Source organism: Pygocentrus nattereri, chromosome 19, assembly GCF_015220715.1.
Source record: "Pygocentrus nattereri isolate fPygNat1 chromosome 19, fPygNat1.pri, whole genome shotgun sequence".
NCBI lineage: Eukaryota > Metazoa > Chordata > Actinopteri > Characiformes > Serrasalmidae > Pygocentrus > Pygocentrus nattereri.
Genome location: NC_051229.1, coordinates 38,909,595 through 38,925,817, shown reverse-complemented (window position 1 = coordinate 38,925,817; position 16,223 = coordinate 38,909,595). Strand labels below are relative to the sequence as shown.

Sequence of the window (16,223 nt, the reverse complement as noted above, 5' to 3'; positions counted from 1 at the left end):
ACGTTTTCAGAACTGAAAGAAGCAGGTTAGAGGCTTGACTCTGCTTCTCCTCTTCATCTACCTGGAGAATTTAATTTGAATGCATCCCTTCTGTTCACGGAAACTAATTAAATAGAGACGTGTCTGAAAGACGGAGCTCATGCAGGCTTTAGCCGTCTTTGTTGCCTCACCTTGGCCATTAATTTGGCTTCAGACGTTGAGAGAAAAGTGCTTTCCCAGCATCATCGGCCTTACTCAATACTCATGCTCTTAAGAATACAGAAGGGAAGAAATCCCATTGAGTCTATTGACTTGTTTGCGTTCTGTCTCTGCAGCCATAGAGCAGCAAGGACATCCATACAGAACATTCACGTGCCTGCACCCATTCACCTCACCCTCTCTGGCTCTCTGAAAAGAGCCAAGGTTCTTTTTTCATACATACACCTCCAACGAATGAACTCACAGTGCAATTTAAAAGCATGTTAGTAAGTACAGTCTATTACAGAGCGCAGTTTGGTTCTCATTCTTTAGCAGCTTCCGATAAGAGCTGTGGAGTAGAATTTCTCAGCTGCAACTTACGAAGGTTCACTTTGCCTTTGAAGAACCAACGTAGGGTAGAACATGCTGTAGAAATGATCCCAGATGGAGGAGAACTGCTGTTTAATATACTCTTAGTTGCCATTTGATCAGAGTCATCTACTGTAGCACTTAAATAAGCATTGAGCTATAAGCTGCACTTATTTTATTTATTGTATTGTATCTTATTGTTATTGTATTGCATTGAATGGCACAGAGTTCTGCGTTCAACTCTGGTTCTTTTTCTCTTGGTGTCTGCAGTGACGTGTTTCTAGCAGTATCTGAGCTCAGGACCGTCTTTTTCTCTAAGCTATTGATAACTAGCAGAGATACTTACTCTAGATTGACAAAGCTCTTCTTGTAAGTCGCTCTGGATAAGAGCGTCTGCTAAATGCTGTAAATGTAAATGTACTGTATAGATGCACGTTGTATTTTTACAGTTACAGAGCTATACGTATGCATACAGAGGTCCAAAAGTCTGAAAGCTGTCATGCCTCAAGCAAACCCTATGACCCAAGACACAGCATTCGTTCAATCTCACACAATTTACCTGCACCTAATAATTACTCTTTGTCTACAAAATGACTTCAGATGCTGGGTTTAGTGTGACAGACAGACAGAAGAGGTATCTGTCTTTATTCCAGCTCAGTACAGGGCATTGCTTGGGCATATGAGGTCTCCAGAAACCAAATGCAAATACAATGTACAAAGTTCCATGTTTCTATACACTCTTCAGAGATGAGGTAATCCCCTCTGTCTTTTCTGGCGTGTCAGCATTAAAGTCACTTTTTGGATCCAGTTAAATTTGACCATTAAAAAGGTCTTGTTTTCTCTGGTTCCCAGCGCCTCCCTCATCAAACACCGGTTTTTACATCTGGCTACTTGTGGTTTAAGATACTATCATCAGCATAATGATTTGAGTGAAAAGCCACGTCTTTGAAATTTTGAGCTGAATTTCAGAATTTCTCAGAATTCGGGATGTGAGCACTTTTAGCACGCAAGCTGAAATTGCAATGTAAGCAATCCTCTTATCCACCTAGGAGTTGTCTGAATACAAACTTTGATGGGAGCAATAAGAATCAAAACAAATCTGACCTTTTCCAAGGCCTTGCTGAAATGTGGAGCTGCTGTATGAGTTTAAAACAGCGCTTCAAAGTGAAGTATTTTGGTTTTTTTGACACATAGTCCAAAGCTTTAGTGTAGCTTCACTAGGTTGCCATGCCTCTTGTGTTGATCAATTTTGGTCAGGGGTGGCACGATGGCTCCAAATGTGGCAGGGAATGCGATACTCAACCTGCTGTTTATTTACGGGAAAAGTCCAGAATTCTGTTAAAGCAGCTAGTCAGCTTGTGGGGAGCAAGCAGGACCCCCACCCCCTGGTTGAGGAGCTACATGCATATGCAGCAGCCGGAACAACAAAAAAATGTTGAGTCAACGCTACAAACTGTTTGGTTTTTTTTCCAGATTTTGATTAAGATTTTGCAACGTTAGTGTGACATTGAGTTTTGAGTCAGCCCTTCTTTTATAAAGCCTCTATTGTTTGGGAAATGCCCCACCCCCACCCCCTCAGCTGAAATTGAGGTTTTAATTGGTTCTGCTGCTGAGCTTTTGACTCGGTGTTTATAGGTCAAACGGTTTATAAAGAGTGGAGATTTTCTTTTCAATCTGAGCATCTGGAACTCAAAAGGTGGTGGGGCGTCGCCCCCTACGCTCTGGAAAGTCGTGGTTTGGCCGTGTGGCTCCAGGGGCTGTGCTTTTGGCTCATGTTTCTGTACATGCAACCTGCTTTTTGGTCAATAAAACCTGGCAAACTCTCCTTTTTAATCCTGCATTTGCTATTTTCTTTCTCTCCGTTCATGAAGCCCAACAAACAAATAGCTGTAATAACAGGAAAGCTAAGCATGACGTGAGTTTAAATGTCATTTTAAATGCAATAATGTAAGATTTACAATGAGCCAGAACCAAATGCTTAAAAGAATATTCATGTATTGGCAGCAGAGCGTGCCCAAAGTTCCCCGGACGTGTTCTCAGAGAACCTCTCTTTCACTCGAGTAGCTGCTGCCTCACTTGCATTAATTGCTATCGACTTTTCCAGTACTAACGCACTCTTCACTTCCCCAGGCACTCATTATTGAACTGTTCTCCTGAACCAGACATGCACTTTTTCCTTACAGTTCAGTGAAATGTTCTCAATGAAAGATCTAAAAAGAGATAAGACACTGAAACGTTAATGCTGTGCAAAAGTCAGCTGGAGGTCACGACATGATAAACATTTTATTGTTGGCTGCTGCACTTAAACTGTTGTTTAAATGGCAAAATTGAAAAAAAAAACTCATATACAATCATGGTATTATCACATCTATGGGGTTTCTAATAGTATGTTAGCACAAAGCTAAAAACAATTCACATAAACATTTTTTAGTTTATTAAATACAGATGTATTTTGATTTAAATACAGACATTAAACACTTGTATCTGTGCTTGTGTGTATCAGTTTTACAGTGGCATAGAGCTGCCGCTGCTGTTTTAAATTCCTAACAACTAACCGGAACACTGCATAGACTATGACTTGTATTCACAGGCTGTGATGTATCTAGAACTTCCAAAAAAATGTTTTTCTCAAAAAAATTGGTCCCAAAGCTTGATTAGTTGTTTCACTTCATAATGGTGATGTTAGTTAATCTAATGTGTGAGGCCTTCAGTCCAGCTCCTGAAGTCCTAACCAATGGGAGAGCAGCTCAGCTCGATACCACAGAGAGAACAATCCTGATTGGATCATTTTTTATTGGGCATTTCAAAATTTGAATGCCTTTATTTTTAAACATAAATTAACAATGAAATGAGTATTACTACAGTAAACTAAATACAAGTATGATTAGAACAAAATTTAAATAAACTACTTTTACTGCATTTGACAGACGCTCTTATCCAGAGCGACTTATTTGATCATTTTACACAGGTAGGCGAAGGCAGTGTTAGGAGTCTTGCCCAGGGACTCTTATTGGTACAGTGTAGACTGCTTACCCAGGTGGGGATTGAACCCCAGTCTACAGTGTAGAGGAGTTACCTAATACACTACACCACACCACATACTACAGATCAGAAATGCCCTGTCCCTGCGTGATGCAGAAACACTAGTACAGCCTTTATTACTTCCAGGCTAGACTACTGTAACGCGCTACTGTCAGGATGCACGAGCAGGAATTTAAACAAACTCCAATTAGTCCAAAACGCAGCAGCCAGGGTCCTCACTAAAACTAGAACATCTGATCATATCAGTCCAGTGCTATCATCACTTCATTGGCTGCCTATTAAATTCCGTATTGATTATAAAATCCTTTTACTGACTTATAAAGCCCTACATGGTCTCGCTCCTGAGTACCTGCAAGACCTTATTTCCCATTATGAGCCATCACGACTACTCAGATCCCAGAGCGCTGCTTATTAATAGTCCCCAGAATTCCTAAGGCTGCAGCTGGGGGAAGAGCTTTTCCTTATAAAGCCCCCAAACTCTGGAATGATCTTCCAGAAACTGTTCAGGACTCAGACACAGTCTCAATCTTTAAGACTCGGCTGAAAACTCACTTGTTCAGTTTAGCTTTTGGTAGCTAATGTTCCCCCTAGATAAAGGCAGCAGATCCAGGGGTCCATGGACACAGGGAATTATAGTAAACTGAGGCGCTGGTGCTGTCGTCCAGCTGCTCGCACGCGGTCACTCAGGTTTGTGGACGGTGGAGCGGAGGGATGCCAGACTGTCTCAGAGTGCTGCCGTGTCTGTGAGTCCTTCTGGTTCTCTCCTGTTAGTTAAGCTGTCATAGTCAGTTCTGCCGGAGTCGTTAGCCACACTCTGGGAATGTTTACATTCCCTGTTTATGTACAAACAGACAGAATAAAACTAATTCCCTCTCCCTGCCTTTTTTCCGAGTATACAATCACCCACATGTCCAGCTGGACACTGAAGGATGACCGACTGCTGAGCCCTCCTGCTGCCCACTTCAGACCAGCTGCCCACGCCGCAGCTGCCACCACCTGCCTTGGACTAGCTGCCCACCCTACACTGATGTTCTCATAGACTCCCAGCTATTCCTACTACTAATACTACTGCTATTAATATTAGTAGTATAATAACTCTTTGGGTAGTCTGACCAGAGGAGGACGGGTCCCCCCTGGTGAACCTGGTTCCTCCCAAGGTTTCTTCCTCAGTTCTGAGGGAGGTTCTCCTGGCCACTGTTGCCCCTGGCTTGCCCACCGGGGGGGTTTTACATTCTTGTTAAAACTCTGTCTTTTCTGGAATTCTGTGAAGCAGCTTTGTGACAACATCCGTTGTGAAAATGCTATACAAATAAATTTGATTTGATTTGATACTAAAACCAACTAAAAATTGTTGATGTGTTTTGTATTTAACAGAAACGGTTAAACCTTCTCTGAAAGCATAGAAAGCTCCAAGGGTTCTCCAGTGTTTGGTTGTGTATGGAAGAATGTGCTGATGATGCTACATGTTGTACATCATTGCCACATGAATTAAATATATTATATCAATACAGGGCTGGAGTGGGACTTATATGATGCAGACCAGCCCAACTCTATTACTATATTTCTCCTGCTAAACACATACAGCTTTGCCTTCAGGCATCATCACTTTTGTAAAATTCTGCGCATTTTCATTTTCTTCTTTTCTTACTTGTAGCTCTTATTTATTATGTTTATGCTCTGCTGAGATAAACAAGTGGCTAGACAGTGAAAAAAATTAGTTTTATCTTAAATTTAAAACATGAACCAACTTAGCCCCATAGATGTTTTATTACACACTTCTACAGGGAGATTCACTTGAAAGAGGCCTCGAATATTCTGTTATATCTCCCATTATGATGAAGCATCTGAACCAAAAAAATATGCTACGTCTGTGTAATCAGTTGCATTACATGTGATGCTGGAAGTGATCTCTGTTTTCTGCCACATGAAGGGGTACAGGGGTCTGCACCTGCAAACAGAGGTTAAAAGTGGGGACGGCTGTCTGGCGCCCACCTCGTCGCTCCGACGCAGGAGCATCCCAGCTTGTTCAAAGCTCCATATCCTGAAGAGTTCATTGCACATTGTTTCTTTCAGATGGATTCATCCTAAAGAGTTATTACAGAATATTCAGGGCCTCTTTCAAGTGAATCTCCCTGTATAATCTAAGAAAAGCTTAGCCAGTTTACGCTGAAGTCTGTGTAATTATTGAATAATAAGCCTTAGTACCTAATAAGCTTGAGATTTTAAGGGGTTTAATTAAATATTTAACGTCTTGTCAGTGTTTCTCACTGCACCTGCTCAGATATCTCCTCCTCCTCCTCCTTAACTAGCGTTGCATATCTGTTTTCTGCAGTTCTTGCTGCTGATGTCCATCTTCACATAATTCACATGTGAAAATTGTGAAAACAGTAATAAACTGTCTGATTGTGCTGGCCAGCACCACATCACACTAAATATGATAAGCCTGGCGATTCATGAGCTTCATTTTGGAATTTCCGTTCCACCTTAAATAGTCGTCAGTTTATTTATATAGTGCTTTTTACAACGGGTGTTGTCACAAAGCAGCTTTACATAAAAATCCAGGTCCGAGCCCCCATGAGCGTCGCCAATGGCAACAGTGGCAAGGAAAAACGAGCAAGAGGAAGAAACCTTGAGAGGAACCAAGACTCAGAAGGGGAACTCATCCTCCTCTGGTTGAAACCAGATAGTAAACAGCGTTAGTATAAAATATTAAAATAAAAAAACGGGTAAAAACAGGTGGAGAAACGGTTAATTAGATTAGTTTGAATTTATGCAGCAGCAGCAGGAGGGCTAACCCCAAAATTACTCCAGATACACATAATATTTAAAGGGTTTTTTTGAGTGTTCCTTTGCTTTTATTTGCGAGTTACCTCAGTAGCTCACAGTAAGCGGCCCGAAACTCACCAGAGTGTGGATCACTCTCCCTGGTGGTGATGTTGAGGTCAACCATGTTCTCCAAAGTGCAGTACTGATGATCAAAGTTATTAGAGCTGGCAGCAGTTTTGACGGCCTGCTGTCCGCATGTCTTCGCGAATATTCCTCAAGGTGTTTTGCACCCATATTTGCCAATTACTGAGTTTGCTAGCAATAAAGACGAGGCTGTAATGTGTAGGACAGGCTGCCTCTCTGAATCTGTTATTTCCACTTTACATGGAAGAAAATAATGTAATTGCGCTGTGTTACTACAACTAATTCCAGTTCCTTTGCATTTAAATGTATTGCTTTAATAAAACATTTGACCAAATTCATATTAATGTAAAATAAAACTGCCCCAAACTACACCATATAGTTTTTTTACGAGGACCAGTACCAGGAAAACAAGAGGAATTACACAAATTCCCCCATAATCCAGTGTGTGAGATGTAAACAGAGTGGTTCAGAGTGGATTGGGGTCACCATGACTACAACACAAATATATTTTGTGTGGAATGATGATGATGGAAAATAGTGGAAAATCTGGAATAATGAGTTTTCTTTGGGGACTATTTTGCCACACAGCGCCCTGCATGTCTCCCTCCACCAGGAATGGAGTGTAAGTTCTCTAAACTATCATAAAACAGCATCTCAGTCATCAGGCAGTGAATTCAGAACCACAATTACGCAGGAATTTGGAAAAATGGTGTAGTTCAGCCTAAATCACCCCATCACAAACCAATTAAATACAATATTTTAAAATTATTATCGTTAACATTTAGTTTTTGCTTTTAAATACTTACATATGTATAAACGTGCTCAAAAAGTTGGTTCTTCAAGGGTTCTTTAGTAAAGAAAATGGTTCTATATAGTACAATGAACACTCAAAGAACCCTTCGCATAATTAAAGGGTTCTTTACATGGTGAAAGGGTTCTTTGCGTGCTGAAAGGGTTCTTTACATGGTGAAAGGGTTCTTTGCAGGATAACTATATATGGTTCCATAAGGTATATAGAACCGTACACAACACATTCTACACCAATCTGATGAACAGCTTCACCATGCAAAGAACTACTTAAGCATAGAAAGGGTTCTTTTGAGTGTCAGTGGTTCTATATGGACCTATAGTACCGAGGAACCCTTACAGAACTATTGTTTTTAAGAGGTAGATACTTGTTGGCCTCGACTTAATTACAGTTTATCTTGAATCCTTGCTGTAATTGTTATTCAGTCTGTGTGGAGACAGTAAAAACTGTGTTTTGGTGATTAGCCCAGCGTTTTGATGGTGATGATGATGTGATCACCTACAGCTGGAAGCCTGTTTCTTCTACTCCAGTCAACAGATGGTCCACATTTGGAGGTTTGAGGAGCCGTCTGCTAAACTACCCATGAGAGTGTCAGAACTTCTCTTTTATGTTTTATGGTCATTATGTAAGAGATGTGCGGTAGTTGATAACCATCACAGAGCTGCAGGAATAACTACTGAACCAGTGAAGCTCTTTAATGGGTCTTGTCTTCAAAATACAGTTTTAGGAGGAATATTTACTTGGTGAACATTTTGTAGAGGTTATTAAATGTTGGATTTGATGCTATAATCTGTATGAACACACCACATCCATCCTGTTTGGTGGGTCTCTTTTCAGTCTTCAGTACCTGCAGTACTGAAAACAATGTTTAATTCTTTCAAAAATATGTTTTTGGGTTTTGACTCCAGGCCTTTTATTTATTGTGTTGTAATTAAAAAATGTGCTTTTCTCCAGGAAAAGCTAACCTTTAAACATCAAGTGGCTATTCTAAATAGAAATCAGCTCTGTTATTTTGAAGGAACATAAATACAACTATATATTTAATTCCTTTTAACTCTGCTTTCAGATGAACTAGGACTCTGTGTTGAAATGTCGTTGAGCTGCTAGTGAGCAATGAGGGGAAAAGGGGGAGGATGAGAAGCCCCTGCTGTGAAAAACTAAACACACCTCTCCACAAAGAGGTACCATATAGGTGCAGAGTCTAAAGGAGTGTCCAAGACCTTGGCAGTCAAATCAGGTACCGTCCAAAAACCTGATTGCTTGAGGAATAAAGCTGTTGCAGTCTGGCAGTGGTGGCAAATGTAGTATTGATGAGGGGTTATCAATGCCTATGACTGATATCACAAAGCAACTTCTGATGCACTGCATGTGCACGAGTAGACAGAACTTAACAACATGTTGGCGGTGTGGGATGACAAGCAGCAGCAAAAATGCTCATGGCAGAATCTGTAACGGCAGTGTTTGGTGTAAAGATCACGCTAACAGAGCCGCTTATCTGAGCTGCTTCTTTCAGTAATCACTCGTCTTCTGCTGTGTGGTCACTTTCAGAGTTAATGTTACTGAGAGAGCTGAAGGAACTGCTGGAGGTAATGCTAGCCTTAGCCTGGATTTAGCTTTTAGCACAGCAGCCTGCTAGCCAGGCCTGTGAGTCATTTCAGCCAAGCCAAAAACACACAAAGTCACTGATACTGACAGCATGAATGATGATGATATTTACTGAACTGACATTTTTGAGCCAGACAAGCTGCTGTGCTGGTGTGTAAACACCACAGGTTTGTTTACTGTTCAGCTCTGTTTTTAACTTTTGCACAATAAAGGAATTTTACATTTACTTTAGCTGTAAAACACACTTATTACTGAATAAATTACAGTGAATAACTAAATATATGCAATAAATATTTTTTCTGAAAAATATCTCCATCCATCCATCATCGTTGACCGCTAGTCCAAACAGGGTCGCGGTAGCAGTTGGGAGAGCAGAGAATCCCAGATGACCCTGTTCCCCTGCAACTTCCTCCAGCTCATTCCCAGGGACCCCAAGCCGCTCCCAGGCCAACTTGGAGACATAATCCCTCCAGCGGGTCCTAGGGCGACCCCGGGGTCTTGTCCCGGTAGGCCGTGCCTGGAACACCCCCACCGGGAGGCGTCCAGGGGGCATCAGGATCAGATGCCCGAACCACCTCAGCTGGCTCCTCTCAATGCGGAGGAGTAGAAAATACTGAAAAATATCTAATAATTATAATCCATCTATCCATAATCCATAATCCATAAATGCCATTTGTGTTTTATGAGTGGTGCAGAGCAGATTTTACCAAAATAAAATATTTTTAAGATGTATATCAATACTTACAAGTGAGTCGGGTTGGATAGAGTTACTACTGGCATCAGTATTTCATGCTTAAGAATGAGGTACCGGAATTGGAAGCGAAATAGTGGTATTAGTTCATCACTACCCCAAGTTTAGTTGCTCATAACTGGATGACAAATTTGTAGGTATTTATAAAAGTCCTGTTTCAGATTTTCAAACTGATTACAAATCTGAAGAAGATTCAGGAGAACCTCTATTAAACAGGTTTTGAAACTTGTACACCTTATTGTTTCCGTTTTATGAACAGGGATTTACCGATTGAGGGTGGCAGGCCTGGATTGGAGGATAAAGGAGCTAACCTAGATACTTAAACACAGGAACCATAATCTTTCCAGGCCCCGCTGACGGCCACAAAAGCCGACAGAAAGACGGTGGCCTAAACCCAGAGCGGAGACAAAGCCCGGCAGGGAGAAGAACACTTGAAGTGAGTGGGGGGCAGTGCCCGAGTCCCGAGCCTTGCATCCTGGGCGCCGCATTCAGTCCCGCAGTGAGGCCACACTAATTAGCCTCACGTTCGATCCAGGCGGATGAGCTTCAAGCAGGGGTCGGTAATGAGGCGGCGGAGCAACAAGCTCTTGTTCCCTCTTGGCTCTAGTGCTCATGTTGATGCTGGTCTTGGCTGGCAGTGATGAGCAGCAACAGCCTGAGAGACGGAGTGAAGAGCTGAAAAGCTCAACTGAAGGAAAGGACTAAGTCTAGATAGAAGCCACTGAAAAGTGGCCAACGTAGCTTTGGTTTTGTTTTTGCTTATTTGGTGTGTGAATAGAGCGAATGGCTGCTGCAACACTGAATCCTGCCTTTAGCGTCCTACTTGAGCCCAGGGTTGCGCAGGCCGCAGGGCATGGTACATTGGTGCCGAAACCTAGGAGGAGGACACCAACACACTGAGGGAGTCTGAGAAGGCACAGAGTTTCCTCTGTCCTCCCTGCTCCAAGGAGGATTGGAGCTCTCCTTCTCCCTCCATGCCCTTTTCCAAGGAGGACACTACAGGCAGGATTCACTGTTGCAGCAGCCATATTCTTCATTTTCTGCACCAAACAACACAAACAAGCAACTCAAAACAAAACTCGCTTGCCATGTTCCTCTGGGTTTTATCTCCGCTCAGAGTTCAGGCCCGATCTTCAGGCTTTCCGACAGCACACACCACACTTCTCTACACCTTGCCAAGCTTGAAGAATGTTGTATGGACCATCTTTTTTAAGGGTTGTAGATAATTTGAAGGAGCACCAAAAGAGGCGGGAACTACATTTCATGTTTGTTGTGAAGAGGGTAAAGCTGGACCTCGAGGACCATACTGTACCTTTTAAGGGTACCATAGCAATATCTCTACCTTGTGTGGGTGTTAAATGTACGGTTCTCCTTGTTCTCCACATGCTTTTATAACAACATTGCTCACACTATCACCATCCTGTCTGTCTCCAGATGCTTCCAAGAAGGACGTCCCTGAGGACTTCGACATCGACATGGATGCCCCGGAGACAGAGAAGGCAGCTGTCGCCATCCAGTCACAGTTCAGGAAGTTCCAGAAGAAGAAGAACGATGAGAAGTCCTAGTGGCTGCGGTGGGAACCCGTCTGGGAAGGAGTGGTGTGATGCTGCATGTGATAGAATCTCGTTCTTTACGGACTCGAGGAAGAAGTGAAACTCCATCATCTACTAATGTAACACCATCCACTGTAGAAACATCTCGCCTACAAATAAAGGTGCTGAGGAGGGAAGAACTACTGAAGAACCTTTCCAGTGGATGGTGCTATGAAGAATTCAGTTGAATGCGCTCAGCTGAAAGGTTCTGAAAGTCTAGGAGAACCCTTTTCGGCACCTTTATTTTTAAGTGTTTATTTTTTTCCTTGTAGTCAAGAGTTACTGTGTTCCTGCTGACTTTTACCTCAATGTCGTTTAGTAATGTAGTATGAATTAAAATGAAGGATCTAAAAGCATCTCTAAAAGGGCCACCAAATTTCATGTCGCTGTACATTTCCAGAGTGGAATTTTTGAAGGCGTGATTACAGGCTGTCCAGAAAAAATACTCTCATTCTGTGACAGTAGTTTGGTTTCCATCCATTTGATTTTATACGCATTATTTGATTAAATTTATTTGATTAAAGAGGATAATAGAAATGAAAACCCTTAAACAAATAAGTCAACAAAGTTTGTACTTTCACCTGAGGAGGAAACTCTGGTTTTTACGCCAATAACTAATGCAATTAATTACAGTCTGCTGCCCGAAGCTCTTTTGGAGCTGGATTATTGGAGATCCGTGATTTTACTCCAGTATGAATCTGCAGTGTCTGTAGTTTTTAAAAGTGCACCATAACTCTGGAGTGAATTATGCCCTATAACTGTCTAAACTCTGAGAATAATAGCAGTCACTGTGATGGGTAACAGCTTGTTTGGTGTTGTCCTTTGTAGATGATTAATAAACTCTTAACAGATTAGGGCAGCAGGTACCAGTGTAGTGAAAGACACACATTTATCTTAAATAACTCATAGCAGTGATATTAGACAGACAGCAGGTGGCGCTGCAGCTGATTAACCGGCAATGAGATGCTGCACAACATTGAAGACTCACTCAGAGTTCTCGGAAAGCTTTGCTTCACAGAGCTGATGGAAAGTCTGCTTTATTTGCACATTTACTGCTACGTTTTAGTTTGTTGCTTGAATTAAATTCTTCATCTGGATGGAAACCTGCCTACTGAAATGAGCAGCAGCCTTTCTGCTCTACTCCTCAGTGAAATACTGTATTGACTGTACTGACTGTAAAGGCTGTACTGACTGCACTAGCTGTATTTGCTGTAATGACTCTATTGAATACTGACTGTATTGACTGTATTGACTGTACTGAGTACTGACTGTATTGGCTGTATTGGCTGTACTGGGTGTATTAACTGTACTGACTCTATTGATTGTACTGATTACTGACTGTATTGACTGTACTAACTACTGACTGCTGATAGCACTGACTGTATTGACTACTGACTGCTGGCTGTACTGACTGTATTGACTGTATTGGCTGTACTGGGTGTATTAACTGTACTGACTGTATTGATTGTACTGATTACTGACTGTATTGACTGTACTAACTACTGACTGCTGATTGCACTGACTGTATTGACTACTGACTGCTGGCTGTACTGACTGTATTGGCTGTATTGGGTGTATTAACTGTACTGACTCTATTGATTGTACTGGTTACTGACTGTATTGACTGTATTAACTACTGACTGCTGATAGCACTGACTGTATTGACTACTGACTGCTGGCTGTACTGACTGTACTGACTGTATTGACTGTACTAACTACTGACTGTATTGACTACTGACTGTATTGACTACTGACTGCTGGCTGTACTGACTGTACTGACTGTATTGACTGTACTAACTACTGACTGTATTGACTACTGACTGTATTGACTACTGACTGTGTTGACTACTGACTGTGTTGACTACTGACTGTGTTGGCTGAAGCCAATGTTGGTAAATAATTCACAGTGTAGCTCTGTTTGATTACATCTTTACTGGATTTAGCTCATCCACTGAAGGAGCATTTAGAGCAGTCACTTTATCATCTGAGATGTTCATCTGGTTCCGTCTGCTAAAGATCACAGTGATGATAACCGGCTGAAGTGGAAGGCGTATGTTTCTGTCATTGTTTCTTTCTCAGTGCAGTTGTGATTGACTGAGGGAATCTATGAATAAATATCCTTGAGTCACTGGAATCAGCACCTCTTGTCTTTTTGTTTAAACCTAAAACAAAAACCAACACACACTTCAAGAACTGACTCATATCAAAGAACCTAAGAGTCACACTTTAAATTATTCATCCATTTATAATGCGTTATAATATTGACATTTGACATATTATAACCTGCACAATTTAGAATAAAATCTAAATGCATCACTAACGTTACACAGCATACACACTTTAAAAAAGATGGTTCTTCAAGGGTTCCTTAATAAATAAAATGGTTTTATATTGAACCATTAACAGTTAAGGAAGCCTCTCTGTTCATCCACACAGACCTCCTTAACAGAAGCATCTAGAAATACATAGAACCCATTAGGCCTCTGCTGCGTGCCATTGCTTGGGAATGATGCTGTATAACAGATGTAATCTACTGATGTCATAGTGTTTGAGGTTCTTATGACTCTCAATTTATTTATCAATTAGCAGAAATGGTCACATGTTACTGTAATACTACTGAACAAACAACTCATATGACATCTGCTATGACATGTTTATGTTACTGATATGCAGCAAGGTTCAAGTAAAGTGTGAGTAAGGGCATACGCTGTTCATAAATACTCAAACATTGCATTATAACCATATTATCCCATGCTTATGCATGTGTTATGAAGTCTTCATGCATGTAGCCTTTAAATATTAACAAATATTTTCATTCCCTCAAATGAAAATGATGATTTGCTACTGAGCATCAAATACGCAGACTTATAACGTGCATAATGCGTAGTGCACGATGAATACAGCATTCATAGGACGTGTTTTCAAAGTAAGGTGCCTGACATGTGAATCATATTTTCCCAGAGTAATATTTGAGCTGTTTGGCAGAAGTGTCTGCTGATGACCTTCTAATCCTCAGATTAAACTGTCCGACCCAGATCTCACTGCATCAGCATCTGGCTCTGTAAAAATCCCAGAACATTTCCACACCGAACAATAAGCTACAGCGGGTTTTACCTTTAACAGTGCAGGTAAGAGTAACGGTGGGGCACCTGCAGGCCTTTTTAATGCCTACCATTTGAAAGCAAGGTCACCTGGTGGATACATCTACTTCTTCATCCTCCTGCTCAGCGGGAACCGGACCTCCTGATGCTCACACACCCCTCAGGTATCCTGCAAAGACAGACTGCCCTTCAAATACCTGATACATACACTGTATAGCGACATTGGCATCCAGAAAAGCCCGATTAGAATGAATGAGCTCCACAGAGAGATAAACAGTCGAAGGGGTAAAGAGAAGCCGACAGTTAAATACTAACATTATAGCACAGTGTACACTGTGTGTGTTTATGATAAATGATGTTTAATGCCACTGATGTGCTATGGATCAGAGCCAGAACCCTGCTGAGGGAGAAGATTGAGACGTTAGAATCACCTACAGGCAAATGAAGCCTCCAGAAGACCTGATACACACACACACACACACACACACACACACACACACACACACACACACACACACACACACACACACGTTTGTTTTATACCTTGTATGTGGGACTTTTTCCCCAATATGTATGACATGCTATAGTCCATGCTCAAAAGAGGCCCAGAGTATTCTGTAGTAACTCTCTCTAGGACAAATCAATCTGAACCAAACAATGTGCAGCGTACTCCTCAGTATATGGAGCTTCGAACAAGCTGGGATGCTGGGATCAACGACGTAGGTGCCGGACAGCCGTTGCGACGTTTAATCTCGGTTTGCAAATTACGGGGTGCAGACCCCCGTACCCCTTCATTTGTCTGGCAGAAAACGGAGATCACTTCTAGCATCGCATGTAATGCAATCGATTACACAGACATCAAGGTATGTAACGGATTTTTTGGTTCTTTTTTCAGTTTAGATGCTTCATCTTTACAGTAGTTACAAGTGAATATTTGGGGCCTCTTTCGAGTGAATCTCCCTGCACAATGCTGTGAAAAAGTTGCCCTTCATTTGTTTAATTTCTAGTCATAAGTACGTAATTCATTTTTCAGCATCAGACAAAAACAAGAAAACAAATGACTGGAGAAGGCAAAAATCGTCTATTGATGTAAGTTCAGAAACCTAAGCAGCTAAATCTTCTCTCCACTGTGTTCAGTCAGTGAGTCTCTTCACCTTCATTCCAGCTTCTATTATTTTCAGGAGACTCACTTTCAGCTCCTCAAAGAATCTGCAGACACGCCTCCAAAGCTCAGTCTTAGAAGCTGGTTGATGATTTTCTGAAGTAACCAAACCCATTCACTGGTGCTGAGGTCTGGACTCTGGGGTGGTCAGTCCATTGTTCAGGTTCTTCGTGGTTTTGGCTGGTCAGAGTCCAGATTTGACCTCTGTAGAGAAGATTTGGTCTGATATTTAACAAAAAGCAGCTCAGTAGTGCTTTTCAGCTGTGTGAAGCCATCAGTTCTGAGTGAATCAACACTGACTCTTCTTTCTGTAAAATACTGTCTGCACGTCTAAACACTAAACATTTAAAGACATCAAAGCAAAAAGCCCCTCCACTCTGACTTACTGCAGCTGTTCATCTGTTTATCTAATTTACTGACTGATCTGGGTCATTCTACAGAAATGTCCATTCTTCTGTCTCTCCATAGGAGTCACTGGTGTTACTGATCCTCATTGGTGTTACACATAATAAAGGAAACACCAGAGACATTTTTTATGAACAATGCATATTACAAAATAACGGCTACAGAGCAAATCACATGCTGTAAACTGAGGAAGCTGTGAGACATTGGAGAGCAGGAGAACACTATCTTTACAGGCTAGCTGTTTTCAGCAGCTGGCTAACTTGAAGCATCTCTGTCACTCGCACAACATGGCAAATTGATG

The 16,223-nt window shown here is 41.6% G+C and overlaps 1 protein-coding gene across 1 annotated transcript in view; it reads left to right on the top strand.

Annotated features, from left to right (window-relative positions):
* Window positions 1–13,388, top strand: part of pcp4b (Purkinje cell protein 4b) — a 46,367-nt gene extending 32,979 nt beyond the window's left edge. Inside the window, exon 3 of the mRNA XM_037547752.1 lies at window positions 11,097–13,388. Within this exon, the coding sequence (XP_037403649.1) occupies window positions 11,097–11,227 (131 nt within the window). The 3' untranslated portion in view covers window positions 11,228–13,388. The remainder of the gene's footprint in view (window positions 1–11,096) is intronic.
* The last annotated feature ends 2,835 nt before the right edge of the window (window positions 13,389–16,223 follow it).